General features: G+C 39.3%; 1 protein-coding gene across 2 annotated transcripts in view; it reads left to right on the top strand.

Annotated features, from left to right (window-relative positions):
* The window catches only part of LOC117380333 (endothelin-converting enzyme-like 1), an 80,811-nt gene that overhangs the window by 32,522 nt on the left and 34,108 nt on the right, over nucleotides 1–14,181 (top strand). For both annotated transcript variants that reach the window (XM_055226244.1, XM_033977124.2), the window contains exon 10: nucleotides 11,885–12,107. In XM_055226244.1, the coding sequence (XP_055082219.1) occupies nucleotides 11,885–12,107 (223 nt within the window). The remainder of the gene's footprint in view (nucleotides 1–11,884; nucleotides 12,108–14,181) is intronic.

Here is a 14,181-nt window from a genome sequence, read left to right as displayed (position 1 = left end):
CCAGAACAATAGAATCTACTTGGAGGAGCGGCAAAACTTATACATTACACTATAAAAACCTTGGCATTTGGCACAATTCACCAAAAACATTTCACCATGCATCTATATCTATTTTGCTTTTTTTGTTTTTGTTTGTTTTTTTGATCCGTGGCCCCCCCTTGGTTGAGAATGTTTAAACAAGACATAGATGGAAGAATCTGTAGAAAACCTTGCAAACTTATATCCAAAGTTGACAGAGTAAACGGATAGAAAGAGAGCGAGGAAGAGACGCAATATAGTCATTACACTTTTCCTCTTTGTTGGAGGCCTCCTCATCTGGATACAGTCATACACATACATACACACATACATACACACACATACACACACATACCCCCCCCCCCCCCACACACACACACATATATATATATATATATATATATATATATATATATATATATATATATATATATATATATATATATATATATATATACATATATACATATATACAAGGATGCAGAAAATGTATTATAAACATAAAGTAAACAAACGTGGGAGTGAGAGAGAGAATGGAGTGACCGGTCCGGCTCTTAGTGGAGTCCCATATATGAGAAAGCCATACAAAATAAATACCGGGTCAATATATGTTGTCTGCGATATCTCGGGGAGGAAGAGGTATTGAATGATGGACAGGGAGGAAATGGGGACGCGGCGGACTGATGGCGTTGTCAATAGCAACGTGAAGGGACAAAGATTTAGGAGCGGTGGAGGAGGAGAAGTGATTATGAACTGCACACAATAAAGCAAGAAGTCTGGTTTTGTAGGATGATCAAATAAAAGGTAGCTATGGAATATATGTGAAATGATACTGCCTGAACTTTTCCCAAAATCTATGATCTTTTATGTTATAATTACATCTCACTGGTGAGGTAACATCTTGTCCCACTAACCAGCCGGAGATGTTCAGCACAGGAGAAACAAACAAGAGGGGAGAATAAACAGAACTTTTTGCTCCTACAATCTTCATGCGTTATCTCCAAGGACTGGATTAAAGCTTGAGATGGCACTGATCAATGTTTCTAAAATCATCAACCCTCATAGCTGGACACAGGCTTCAAATTAGATCAGATATTATTTTTGACATTAACTTCTGGTCCCATGTTTCATATATAAATGTGTGGTTTAAATGTGACAGTCATTCATGTTGAACTGCATTGTGGGAATGTCTCTTGTTATGTTTTAACTATGATGAAAACATAGAGTAATGCCATATTATTCATGTTAATATGTTTACAGTTGTTACTTCTGCTATATTCACAGTCAGTGGTGGATGAAGTACACAATTTTGTTATTTAATTAAAAGTACAGATACAGAGGCAAAAAGTTACTCAAGTAAAAGTATCACATGAAAAAATCTACTAGTATTTAAGTACCCGTTTAAAAATGTATAAGAATAAAAAGTGAAAGTATTTCACACAAGTGTTTTTAATTTGTTAAAGTGGCAAATGTAGTGATACTGAAAAAACTATACATATTTTGGAATACATTTTTTAATTCTTCTCATGAATTTTGTGTATTTATTTTTGTTTCCTCAAAGCTGAGGCTTAAACTCGAAAACTTTAGGATGTTACCACGAACATAATAAAAATAATCCCTAAAATCATATCAAAAGTACTTTTTAGTCCAGTTTAAAAATGTAGCGGAGTGGAAAGTACAGATAGAAGTAAAAAGAACTTACTGTAAAATATACTCAAGTGAAGTACAGATACCTAGCAATTCTGCTTAAATATAGTGCCTTTACTACTTGTACTTTGTTACCTTCCACCACTGATCAAAGTTAGCACAATAATATTTTATTTGAAACAGGAATTCAAAACAAAAGTAAAGTTACCCCCCTTGGCGTCTTGGCCGTGCTGCATTTCTGCTGCGCGTCTTCAAGCGTCAGAGCGGCGCGACTCTGGCATTAATGCGGTGCATCTTGCAAATGCTCTGTCCAAAAGCTGAAAAAGCTGAACTTTTTGGCGTTTGACTCACAGCGTCAACCAATCTGAGACTACGCTCCAGCCACAACTAAATTATGCTGGGTGCACCGGCTAGTTTAAAGGCTAGTCACAGACACGCCTCCACAGAGCTGATCTCCTCCGTTGATGGGTTTTATGTAATAAATACATTAAAGTCACTCTCTAAACCTGGTCTGCAGTGTTCACAAAGACTCAGGGAAAACAAAACATCCAAAAGCACTTGCAGACCACAACGGACGTTCTGGACATGCGTCAAGATGACGTGCGTCCAGATGAGATGCGTCCAGAGCATCCATGACGTGCATCGGAGGCGTCAAATGTAAAGGCATCCAACTAGAGGCGTCCAACGCTTTCATGACACCCCAGAGTCACACTACTAGCATCGAACATTTATGTAAATTTGGTTGAACGCATTCTGTACAGGACACATGGCATGTTTATTAGCCAATCTGGACGCAGAACACAATATGCCTTCATACACTAAACAAAAGCATGCAAAATTTCACCCAAAAAAAATCTGTGAAAAGTGAACCGCGATATAGTGAGGGACCACTGTATAACAACCACATCTGTTTCTTGTGTAGCCATGCCTTAGCTAAAGTGATCTATACCTAAAGCGATCTATACCGTGCTGACCCCTCTGTCAGCCAATACCCACCACAGTTCACTTCTATCCTGATCCACTCCAAAGTGAACCAGTTGAAACGAGGCTTATGAGGAAGCTTATGATGGAGAACCTGAACAGCAAAAGCTCATGAATATTGGTTATGCATATTGGCTCCTTTGAACAGAATACATTTCCTAGATCTTAGAAGTTTAGAAGTCTAGAAATTACAAGTCTGAACTGTGAACACTTTTTTTTTTTTTTTAATTTTTGTCACATTATGATGTTTCCATCCAAACATATACTTTATTTGTTTTGTTCATACATCTTGGGGTAATTCATAATTTTGAATCCCTCTTGGAAGCAGTAGCTCCAGATTTGCCCCTCTTTTTTAAAGTCTATATCACTTATAGTAGACACATTTCCCTTTCCATTGAATAAATTATGCAATATAACATGTTTAAATAGTACTAAATGGGATAGCTTGACAATTGGGTAAGAGCATCTCCAAAATTGCATTTCTTGTGGGGTGTTTCCACTCCACAGTGGTCACTATGGCAAAAGGAACAGTTTTAAACAAATGACATAGCCAAGGCCAAGGCAGTGGGGGAAAACATATTTATTAGGCAGGGGACCACACTGTTCTACCTGATTAGAGTTTGTTTAGAGACTAGAGTGGGCAAAACAACAGGTCTTTGATAAAGCACTGGTTTGATCAGCTTTATAAACCAAAGTTAATGAGGTGTAGAATACAATAACAGCTAAAACGCAAACAGCTCTAATGATCTTTAATTAGGCCGAGTCGTTAAGTAAGGACCACAAAAGAGACTGCACAATAGATGGTTTAGAAATAAACCATCTATGGACTTTGTGAATGCTTGTAAACAAAAGGTCCTGTGTAGGAGGTTTTGAATAGTAGTAGTAGTAGTAGTAGTAGTAGTAGTAGTGCTATGTAATCGGTATTTTACTAGTAGTAAGTTCACTCTTATAGTGCCTTGAAGTATTATTACTTTGAGTTTTGCAGAATCACATAAATAATAATTGACATAGTTGTAGAAGTAGTAGGTGGATGGATCAGTGCAGTGTCTGCAGTGATGTGACTGTTGAGGTGAAGAAGGAGCTGTATGGTCATGAGCTTTAGGTAATGACCAAAAGGACAAGTTTGCAGATACAAGTTGTTTAAAAGACTTTCCTCCGCAGTGTGGCTGGGTGCTTCAGTAGAGATAGGGCAAGGAGCTCAGTCACACTGCCGCTCCTCCACATTGAGAAGATCCAGCTGCGGTGGCTCAGACATCTGTTTGGATGCCTCCTGGATGCCTCCATGAGCAGGTGTTCTGAACATGTCCCACCAGGAGAAGGCCCTGGGGAAGACCCAGAACACTGGAGAGACTATGTTTCTCTGCTGGCCTGGGAACATCTTGGAGTCCCCTCAAAAGCTAGAGGAAGTGTGGAGGAGTAAGCAGTTCATAATAAATTCCTACAGTTAGAGATGTAGGCCTATGGGAACATTATAATTGTAGTAATAGTAGTGTTGTAGTAGTGCTTTCAAATGAAATTAAATATGCATCAAATGATGAATGATTTTACTTTGTCAGGCTGAGGAGTCACACAGGGGCCAGTTTCTATGCAAATTTTGTATCCTTTCATCTTTTTACTCTACTACTTTTATATTATTGGAAATGTTTCTCATCATCTTGAATCTTAAACTTTTTGGCTGTATATACACCAATAAAATCACATCCCTGCAGATTTACACTGTCCCCCATTCTTCACTATGTTCCCCACCTCCTCCTGTGATTCCTTACAGTCTGTGCATGTCTCTTAAACCTGTGGTGAGAATGGGGGATTTCATGGCTCTGTGGTTTCCAGCGGAGCAGCCCTCAGCCCAGCAGGAGGCGCCTCGCCGCAGAGATTGACCGTCATGCCTCCTTAGAGTGAGCAGAGGTGGGCAGAGAATCCACAGGCGCACTGCTGCAATGTGCGGCTGTCGGCTGGATCCTAATGGGGTGGGCACAGTTCAATGGAAAGATTTTTGGTGATAGTAAAAGTTTTAATGAGCCACAAAAAATATGAATAAGTAAGATTTAGGTGTGTGATTATAATCTTAAAGCTGCTCTATGTAACTTTTCTGGTGTTGGTCTGTTGTGTGCTTGTTGCCGTAGAGATGTTACTGCTTTGCATAGAATGTTTCACAATATGACAGTAACTTCTAGTCTTCTAATCTATTTACCTGGAGATAAGTTACAAGTTAAAGTAAGGATGCATGTTCATTGTACTTTCAAGCAAGAAAAACAACTATAATTGAAAAAAAAAATAATCCTAGATAGGTAAGTTTAATGCCATACTGTTGAACATTTCAGGCAAAATAACATCTCCATGGAGACAAGCAGACATACCCTCCACCAGAAAAGTTACATTGTGAACCTTTAACTGAAAACAAGTAATTAGGGTGACAGTAGCTCATTTGTTAGAGAGCTGACTAATCCAAAGGTTGGCTGTTCGATTCCCGCTCTTGACACAAACATCATTGGTTGAGCAGTCAGATGCGCAGACCACAGGTTGGCAGTGCAATTCCAGATCCCACAGATGAATGCTGTCATTGTGTCCTTGGGCAAGACAACCCCCCCCCAGTGTCTGTGTACACTGGTGTATGAATGTGTGTGTGAATGGATGAGTGGTTTCTTAATGTAAACCTTGAATACCTTGAAGGTGGAAAAGCACTATATAAAAATGTGCCCATGTGTGTGACAATTTTTGAGTAATGTATAATGTCATTATGTCCAGTAGCTTATTCAGTTACACAAGGGGTCAAGGTTGGCAGCTCAATTCTGAATACTGACAAAACCCCGGGCAAGAAAGTGCACTTATACGCATTTGTATGTTTATATAAAAACTATGGCTAGTGGTGTGCAATATGAGGATGTGAAATTGAAGTTGACCTGACCCTGTGCCAATCTCTTTATCTTTTGAGATTGGGATTTTTTCATGTGTCAATATAGCGCAGTTCAGTTGGTAAACAACTGAACACGTTCACACTCCACTTTTGGCAAGAAGAGGAAGACTACTGTAGCTTTAGTCAACTCTAAAAGGTAGTGTAACAGGAAAACATGAGCTGTGATAGTCAGAATCAAGACCAGAGTAGAATAAGCAAATGACAAAAGGCAAATGACTCTGAACATTTCCAAAGACTCAAGCTGATCATTGGCAATTAGGAATGACTGAATCTTGATTAAAGGTCATATATTATGCAAAATTGACTCTTGTGAGCTAGACCATGTTATAATCTTGTTACTGCATCAAAAACATACCTGGAGTTGTTTTTTTTATTTCATTCACACGGTTGACTAAGCCTTTATTATTAGTCTACATCTCCAAAGCTTCAAATGCTCTGTTCCACCTTGTGATGTCATGAAGCAGTAGTTTTCAAATTAACAAGTACTTTTTACCTTTTTTTCAGTAGAGATTGGAAATTCCAGAGCTGTTAAGTTATCCATATGATTCTAATGAAGGTGTATAGAGTTTAAAAACACAGTGGAGCACTTCTTGTATTACCACATGACATCACAAGGTGGAACAGAGTGTTTTCTGTCTGAGAGACGAATTCTCTCAGACAGAAAACCTGAGAGAACCTAAATATGCAGGGTTTGTGTGTTAAATGAGTGTGAATGAAAACAAAACTCCAGGTATGTTTGTGATGAGGAAACAGCATTATTACATAGACATAACATAGTATGTTTGCACAGCAGTAAAAAGTAGATAATTTCCTCGAATTTCATAGTTGTTGTGGAAAGTACACAAAGCTCTCAGATGGAGACGTTATAATGATTGTGTTCCCGTGTCTGGGCGTAGGACTCTCCAAGTGCTTGTTCTTTTTACATTGAGTTTTCATAACCTTAAAAACCTTTTTGTAAAGTATTCTCGTCCATCTTTATTTTAGTTGCCTAGCTGTTGTACACTTGGTAAGACAAAGCTTTTATTTTATTTCCTCAGAATTTGAAGTAACTGGTTGTTAGGGCGACTGTCACTGCCTTGATAACCAATCAGAGTGGCCTCCCACACAGCAAGCATCTTTCAAGGCTATACTCTGTTGCTATATAATACAACTCAAAAAGGCTTTCAGACGTTAATGTGGTCAGACACAAACTTTTAAAACAACAAACTTTAGACCAATGCGTGAGATAGCTGAACCTTTTAAAATATCTAGTTGGTTCAGATCCAAACCCCAAATGTAATTATGTACATTATAAAACTACATCTTATATGGCAGCTGAGTCTTTCAAAAGACTGGGTCAGATCTAATAGGAGGGTTTTGGTATTGGAAATTTGTGATAACTTTTTCAATTTTGGTTGGAGATACTGTTTTCTGGTATTCCCTTATTTGGCAATAGACAGTTAAAGGTCTTACATTATACAAAATTGACTCTTGAGAACTTTAAGCCATGTTATAATGCTGTTATCTCATCAAAAATATACCTGGAGTTGTGTTTTGTTTCATTCCCGCATGCTTGAGTAATCTTTTATTATTAGTCTGTCTGCATCTTCAAAGCTCAAAATGCTCTGTTTCACCTTGTGATGTCATGAAGTGGTAGTTTTCAAATTAACAGCTACCTTTTACCTTTTGATCAGTAGAAGAAATTCCAGGCCTGAAATCATTCAAATGATTCTAGTGGCGTATAGAGTTTGTAAACACAGTGGAGCACTTGTATTACCACATGACATCATAAGGTAGAACAGAGAGAAATTACTATTTACTTTTTATTTTATGGTGAACTGTCGCATTTTTATTTAGCACTTTTCAAGCTTCAAGGTACTCAAGGTGCTTTACATCAAGGAACCACTCACCCGTTCACACACACATTCTGGGAGGGGGATGGGTTAAGTGTCTTGCATAAGGAGACAACGACAGCATTCATCTGTGGGAGTTAGAATCGCACTGCCAACTTGTGGGTCAGTGGATCTGACTGTTCAACCAATGATGTTTATATTGAGAGTGGGATTCAAACCGCCAACCTTCAGATCAGTGGACAAACACTCTACCAACTGATCTATTGTCGTCCCTTCACCCCATGGTTTAAACTTCTGAACTGTATTGTGATGACATGGTGGACGATGATAGGGGGTCTTTGAATATTTTGTGACCAATAAGGGTCCACAGTCTGCTCTAATCAATATACCGCCAAGTCATTATATTTCATATTTTTGTAGTTGCAACTTACCTTATGTGTTCTCAGTGCCCTCCTGTTTTTTGTATCATTTTGTTTATCCCCATCTCAGATCGACCAAGAAAGATTTTTACCCTTGATTTTGCTGTGGACTCAAAAACTTCTATGTTGGCCCATTAGTGACCTTTCTTAAAATTATCCAAATGATCATTACGCTCTGATAGACGTTGTAATAGTTGATCCGTGACTTTTGGGTGCAGCAGATGTTAATGTTAGGAAGTCTTCTTTGCGAGGAGTTTGACGAGATGGTGGAGTAGAGTTTGTCCATTACCTCGGGGTCATTACCTGGACTAATGCGGGCGCAGTGCACAGGGACAGTGTCTTTTCATCTGCCTAACCAGCCCCATTAAAAGCCATTAAAATCCATTCCGTTAACGAGCCTTCACTCAAAGCTACTGTGATTAACACTACACTGCTGGGTGGATACAGGCTGTGTGTGACTTTATTACTGCTGCTGCTAGCATTAGCACCAAAATGCATTGGGATGGTATTGGAGAGAGGGTGGACAAATTCTATAGAATGTTTTAGGGTGAGTTCACACTGGTTTCTGGCCAGTTTAGTCCTGATGTAGATTGATTTGGTCCTGTTCTAGTCCTACTTTAGTTTTGGTCTAGTCCAGGTTTAGTTCCGGGTATGGTCCGAGTTTAATTTAAATTTTGATGTTTTTTAAGTGTAAGTGTGAGCTCACCATTAGCATCACATTTTAGTTAAAACATAGCAACATCCTTGGGCAAGACATTGTACGCATATCTTATTAATAATAGAAATAATAATGCATTGGATTTATAAAGCATCAAACACCCAAAGCACTTTAGAGTGGTGCTAAGCTATTCTCGCCACAACTGCTCTGGGGTTGACTGAGGGAAGCAAGGGCTTGGTACAACAACAACAGAAGTCGGTCCAAGGAACCACTACTCCAACCACTGAGCCACTGTTACCAATTGCCTGGTCTGAGAGGGTGAGGGTGTTGGCACGGTTTGACTGCCTTGTCTCAATCAGTCTGCCCCAGGGCAATTGTTGCAGAAGTAGGAGTGACTAGCCAGCGTTTTAAGAAGCTTGAATATATAAATGCAGTCTAATGTATGGCTTATATACTTTACAGGGAAAAACAAAATTTACTTACAAGAAAAGTCAGGAACCCTAGCTTTAAGTGGTGTGAAGCAGTATTTCGATTGAGTACCTTTCACTTCTTTACAACATACATGACTTTGCTACCACAGCACCACAAAGCACCATCACATCAGCTAGACCCAACAAAGAGATTGGCCTGTGATCATTAGATTTTAACAGATTCATTGCATTTTTATTTGGTTTTCCTTCTACCCACATTTCGAGAATATATTTATTACTTTTCTCCCGGAATCCTTCACAAAAGCAGCACTCACCTCCAAACATTTTAGTCGTATGATTATCATATAAATTACTTTCACATTGAGAAGACAAGATCTCATCGTGAACACAGTTTGGGCACAAATCCACTCTTACTTATAAGAGGATGTGAACTTGCAAACCAATGCTACTGTCTATAGCAGGGGTCCAAAAAAAACAAAACATGAAGCTAACCCGGGACCCCCACTGCAAAATAATGAAACTGACGCCTTTAATAATTTCAAGTAGTAAAACCAGTGTATTTATTGAATGTTTAATTGTGTTATTTGGCCTGAGTCCATTAAAATGCACTGTTAAAATAATTAAAGGGGAGATATTATATAAAATACACTTACAAGAGCTTTAAGCCATGTTAGAACAGTGGTCCCTCATCATTTGCTTACTCAGAGTTATACTTCAATTTTGCATGTTTGAGTAATCTTGCATTGTCCCATGTCTGAGGCGTGAGTTCTCAGAAAGTGCCATTTTCACCCACTATTGTATGTTTATTTGGGATTATTCAAAAAAATCTGGCTCTGGGTCACATTTTTATATAGTGCTTTTCCACCTTCAAGACACTTGAAAAGCTTTACATCAAAGAACCACTCACCCATTTACGCATACATTCATAAACTAGGAGTGAGGGGGGGTTAAGTGTCTTGTGCCCAAGGACACAACAACAGCATTCTTCTGTGGAAGCTGGAATCGCACCACTCTACCACTGATGTTTGTGTCGAGAGCAGAATTCGAACCACCAACCTTCAGATAAGTGGACAGACACCAACTGAGCTACTGAGGCCTCTCATACATGTAGGGTTTAAAAATGTTACATAGCCATTATTCAACAATAAAAGTTGGGAAAAACACTTATGAAGTCATTGCAGTGAATAGTTAGGATATTCAGAATGCAACTTTGGACCACTGCAGACCATTGAAATGAACTAGTTCTGTTTAACATTTTTAGGATAGTAAATGAAATACATCATCATCTATTGAAAAAAATAATATTTTACAAATCCCAGCTCAGTGCCCTTTGACCTCCACTTTGAGAACAACTGGTCTGTATCAACACACCCTCCCTTACGTGATGACAAAATTAGCCAAACATGCAAGCAATGACTATTTGCTAATGAAGCATTGCAGCTAAAACCCATGTTTATTAGACCACACAAATATGGCTGCTCCTTCACATGGTATTTACCTCCCCAGCCTTCCCTGAACCCTGCCTTTTCACATCAATTAAGTCCAGCTCACAAGTGCTTTGTTGGCGGGCCCACAGGGAACTGTTGCCAAGAGCTTTTTGATTTAATATCCGTCATGCACAAACAACCCAACGCAAAACAACACCAGCCCACCACGGCTATGTGCCTGGGGATTGGTGGAGGCTTCGCAGTGAGACATGGGGCAGTTTTGTTCTCCCTGCGGGGCTAAATTGAAGAGTGGGTGCGGTAGTGGGACAGAGAGGAGCACAGCAGGGAGAGAAAGAACGAAAATCTGTTAGCTTCACAGGGCTTGTGTCTGGATCCAATGGAGGATTTCTGTGCTTATGTGTAGCTTTGTGTGTTTGTCACTGTCACAAGACTATTTTCAAGTTTTTAAAGATTGACTGACTTTAAGGTTTCAAGTTTGAACACATTTTATTTTAAATACAAGGAAGACTGTAATTCTCCAACATATGTAATTTGTTCTATTCACCTGTCTGCCTGTCTAATCACCTCTATTAGTGGCACTTCTCAAGAAATTCATTTAAATGCACTCTCTCTGCTCTCCATTGTCATGACATTTTAGCTATGTGCCTAATCTTCTCCACAGCAGCAGAAATATCAGCCTCCTCAACCTCTCCATCTTCTTCTCTTCTCCAGAAGAGTCAATTTGATTAATCAGCAACATTCCCCCCAGAATATATATATTTTTTCTGTCAAGTTTAAATACACTTCCTCCTTTCACAGTTTGGAAGTCAGATACCTCAGCATAAAAAGTGTTATGCTGGAGGTCTGCCTCCTGCTCGTCTCCATGGAGGTTATCTTGCTCTGCCTTGAATGTTCTGCAGTTTGTCATTAAACTTATCTAACATTTATTTCATTACAGGCATTTTGATTGCTCCAAACCTGAAAGAAATGTATTCTTACTCTGATCAAACTCACCTCCCCACAGATTGAAACTGTAACTTTGCTTATCTCCATGGAGATAGATGGAAGTGTAATGATCGTAAAATTACTCAAACATGCATGGATGACATTTAAAATCTCTTCATGCATGTTTTTGATAAGAAAACTTTATAACATAGCAAAAAGCTACAAAAAGTAAATTTTGCATAATATCTCCTCTTGGTCACATTTTTATACAGCACTTTTGCACCTTCAAGCGCTGTACACCAAGGAACACACCAGTGTACAAAGACACTGGGGGCAAGATGGGTCTAGTGTCTTGCCCAAGGACACAATAACAGCATTCATCTGTGGGAGCTGGAATCACCACATCGCCAACCTGGGGGTCAGTAGATCTGACCGCTAAACCAATGATGTTTACGCCAAGAGCAGGATTTGAACATCCACCCTTCAGATTATTGGACGAACGCTCTACCAACTGAGCTATTGTCATGCACCTTTAGGAAAACATCTTGACTCAATGAAATGAGATCTAATATAACTTAAAAACTCACTCGGTCTCTTCTCGTGTGTGTCCAGGGTGCTTCATAACTACATGCTGTGGCGCATTGTGGCCGCCCTCAGCGAGCACCTGTCCACGGCGTTCCGGAGCACCATCCACGAGTTTTCCCGGGAGATTGACGGCACGGAGCAGCAGCTTGAGCTCGGACGCCTCTGCCTGACTCAGGCCAACAAACACTTCGGAATGGCCCTGGGAGCACTTTTTGTACAGCAGCACTTCTCATCACAGAGCAAGGCCAAGGTAAGACACTACACTAATGCTACTGCTAAGTGCTACTATGGGCCAGAGGGCGTACAGGAGGGGGGATTTTCTGTATGTGCGCTTAGGGTGTTCACACATACACTTAATCACACATCAAAATAGGGACTAAACTGGGACTAATTCACTCAGGACTAATACTGGACTAGACTAGAAGTAAACCAGGATTAGAACAGGAGCATCCAAGGTCTACCATCCAGACTAAACTAAGCTCTAACCGGAACCCAACAGTGGCAAGTGTGAACGTACCTTTAAGTGTGAACGTCCCCATAGGACATCATTTACACATTTTGACACAATTTTATATATATATATATATATATATATATATATATAGAGAGAGAGAGAGAGAGAGAGAGAGAGAGAGAGAGAGAGAGAGAGAAATGTATAATGTTGTGAAAATGTCATATCACACAATGAACTATTCAAATAAAAAATAAATAAATAAAAATCAGATTTAGGTTTAGGTTTATTTAGTTTCAACAAGAAATATGGCATAGAACAGGTGTCACTAGCATTAGACAAGGCAGTTTTTATTTATTTGAGTAGCACAATTTTTACACAAAGTAATTAAAAGTGTTTTACAGAATAATAAAGACATTAAAATCACAATACAAACAATCAAGACATAAATGATCACCATAAAATGAACATTAAAAGAGAAGAATAAAAAGTTCAGTCATATGCACAGCTAAACAGAACTGTTTTGAGTCTGGATTTAAACATTGTCAAACTAGAGGCCTGTCTCATATTTTCAGAAAGACTCTTTCATGTTTTAGCTTCATAAAACTGAAACCCTGATTCCCCATGTTTAGTCCTGACTCTGGGCACCAGTGGGAGGCCGGTCCCTGAAGTCCTTAGAGTGCAAGATGGTTCATATGACACTAACATGTCGGAGATGCACTTTAGTGGAGCATGGCTGTGGAACATTAACATACAGACATGACAACAAAAGACAAAAGAAAAAAACATACAAAACTGGACACTACTACTCAACACATCTGCACCATCATTCCATGCTGTTCAATACATTTTATGAACTGGGACATAAACAAGTTTTTATAGCTGTTATTTTTACATAAAGGAACCCTGTATCTCCTCCCACACTGCAAGAGCTCATACTCTGTGTTGAGCACATGAGAGGGATGTCCAGTGATCTTCAGAGCCTGTCTCACAAGTGTCTGTTCAATGATGTTCTGTGGTCCAGTCAGAGTGGACACACACGATGTTATCAGCCAGTTTGACCAGTCTAAGGATCTGTCAGTGGACTGTTCTATACCTTAGCACAGACTGTATTCTGGCCCCACAGAATATTTTGTCTGATTCCAAACACCTTTAATCTCTTAAGAAAGTATAGATGAAACTGGTGTATCTTGGCACACACACTCGTCACATGCTCATACCAGCTCACTTGAACCTCTACATAGTTTTTTATGTAGTTGAAATTAATACAGGTTTTCCCGGGAAATACCATGCCGTGATTTGCTTCTATTGTTTCACAACTGAACTGCTGGGATTAGGAGCAGTTAATTTGGGGCAGGTTTGCTAATCTGCTTTGGGGGAAAAAATAGCACCTTTCAGTCATTGCAGTTGAGGAGAATCAGGGTGCTCAGAATTCCTTGGAACACCAATCTCAATTTCATTCCACCATGGGGGTCCTGAGTCAGTTGCATGTTATTTCAGAGGTCAAAAGTTTGCAACCTCTGATCTATTTCAAAACGGTCTTGGTTGGGCAACTGAGTCGGAGTCTCCAAAAGGGCAGTACTTTGGTCTGCTTGGTCAGTATCTGTTTCTGAAATCACTGATAAAGGGGTCAGGTGTCATGTTTGTAGCATTGTAGTTTGTTGTGTATACCAAACAGCATAATCTTTTTTTTTTATTTAATCTGAAAAAAAAAAAACACTTTTATAAAGATTTTCCTGAACTAAAGTCTAAGACACATCTAAAGGGAGGATGGGAGTTTGCAGCTGTGTGATTGCTGTGCATGTGACGAGCTGTAACTGCCAGCTATCATCGCTCATGTAATCACAGGCTAAACCAGGTGCACAGTTTTAAC

The sequence above is a fragment of the Periophthalmus magnuspinnatus genome, chromosome 13 (assembly GCF_009829125.3).
Source record: "Periophthalmus magnuspinnatus isolate fPerMag1 chromosome 13, fPerMag1.2.pri, whole genome shotgun sequence".
NCBI classification, from domain to species: Eukaryota; Metazoa; Chordata; class Actinopteri; order Gobiiformes; family Gobiidae; genus Periophthalmus; species Periophthalmus magnuspinnatus.
The sequence above is the reverse complement of the archived record's forward strand: the minus strand, read 5'-3'. Positions and strand labels throughout refer to the sequence as shown.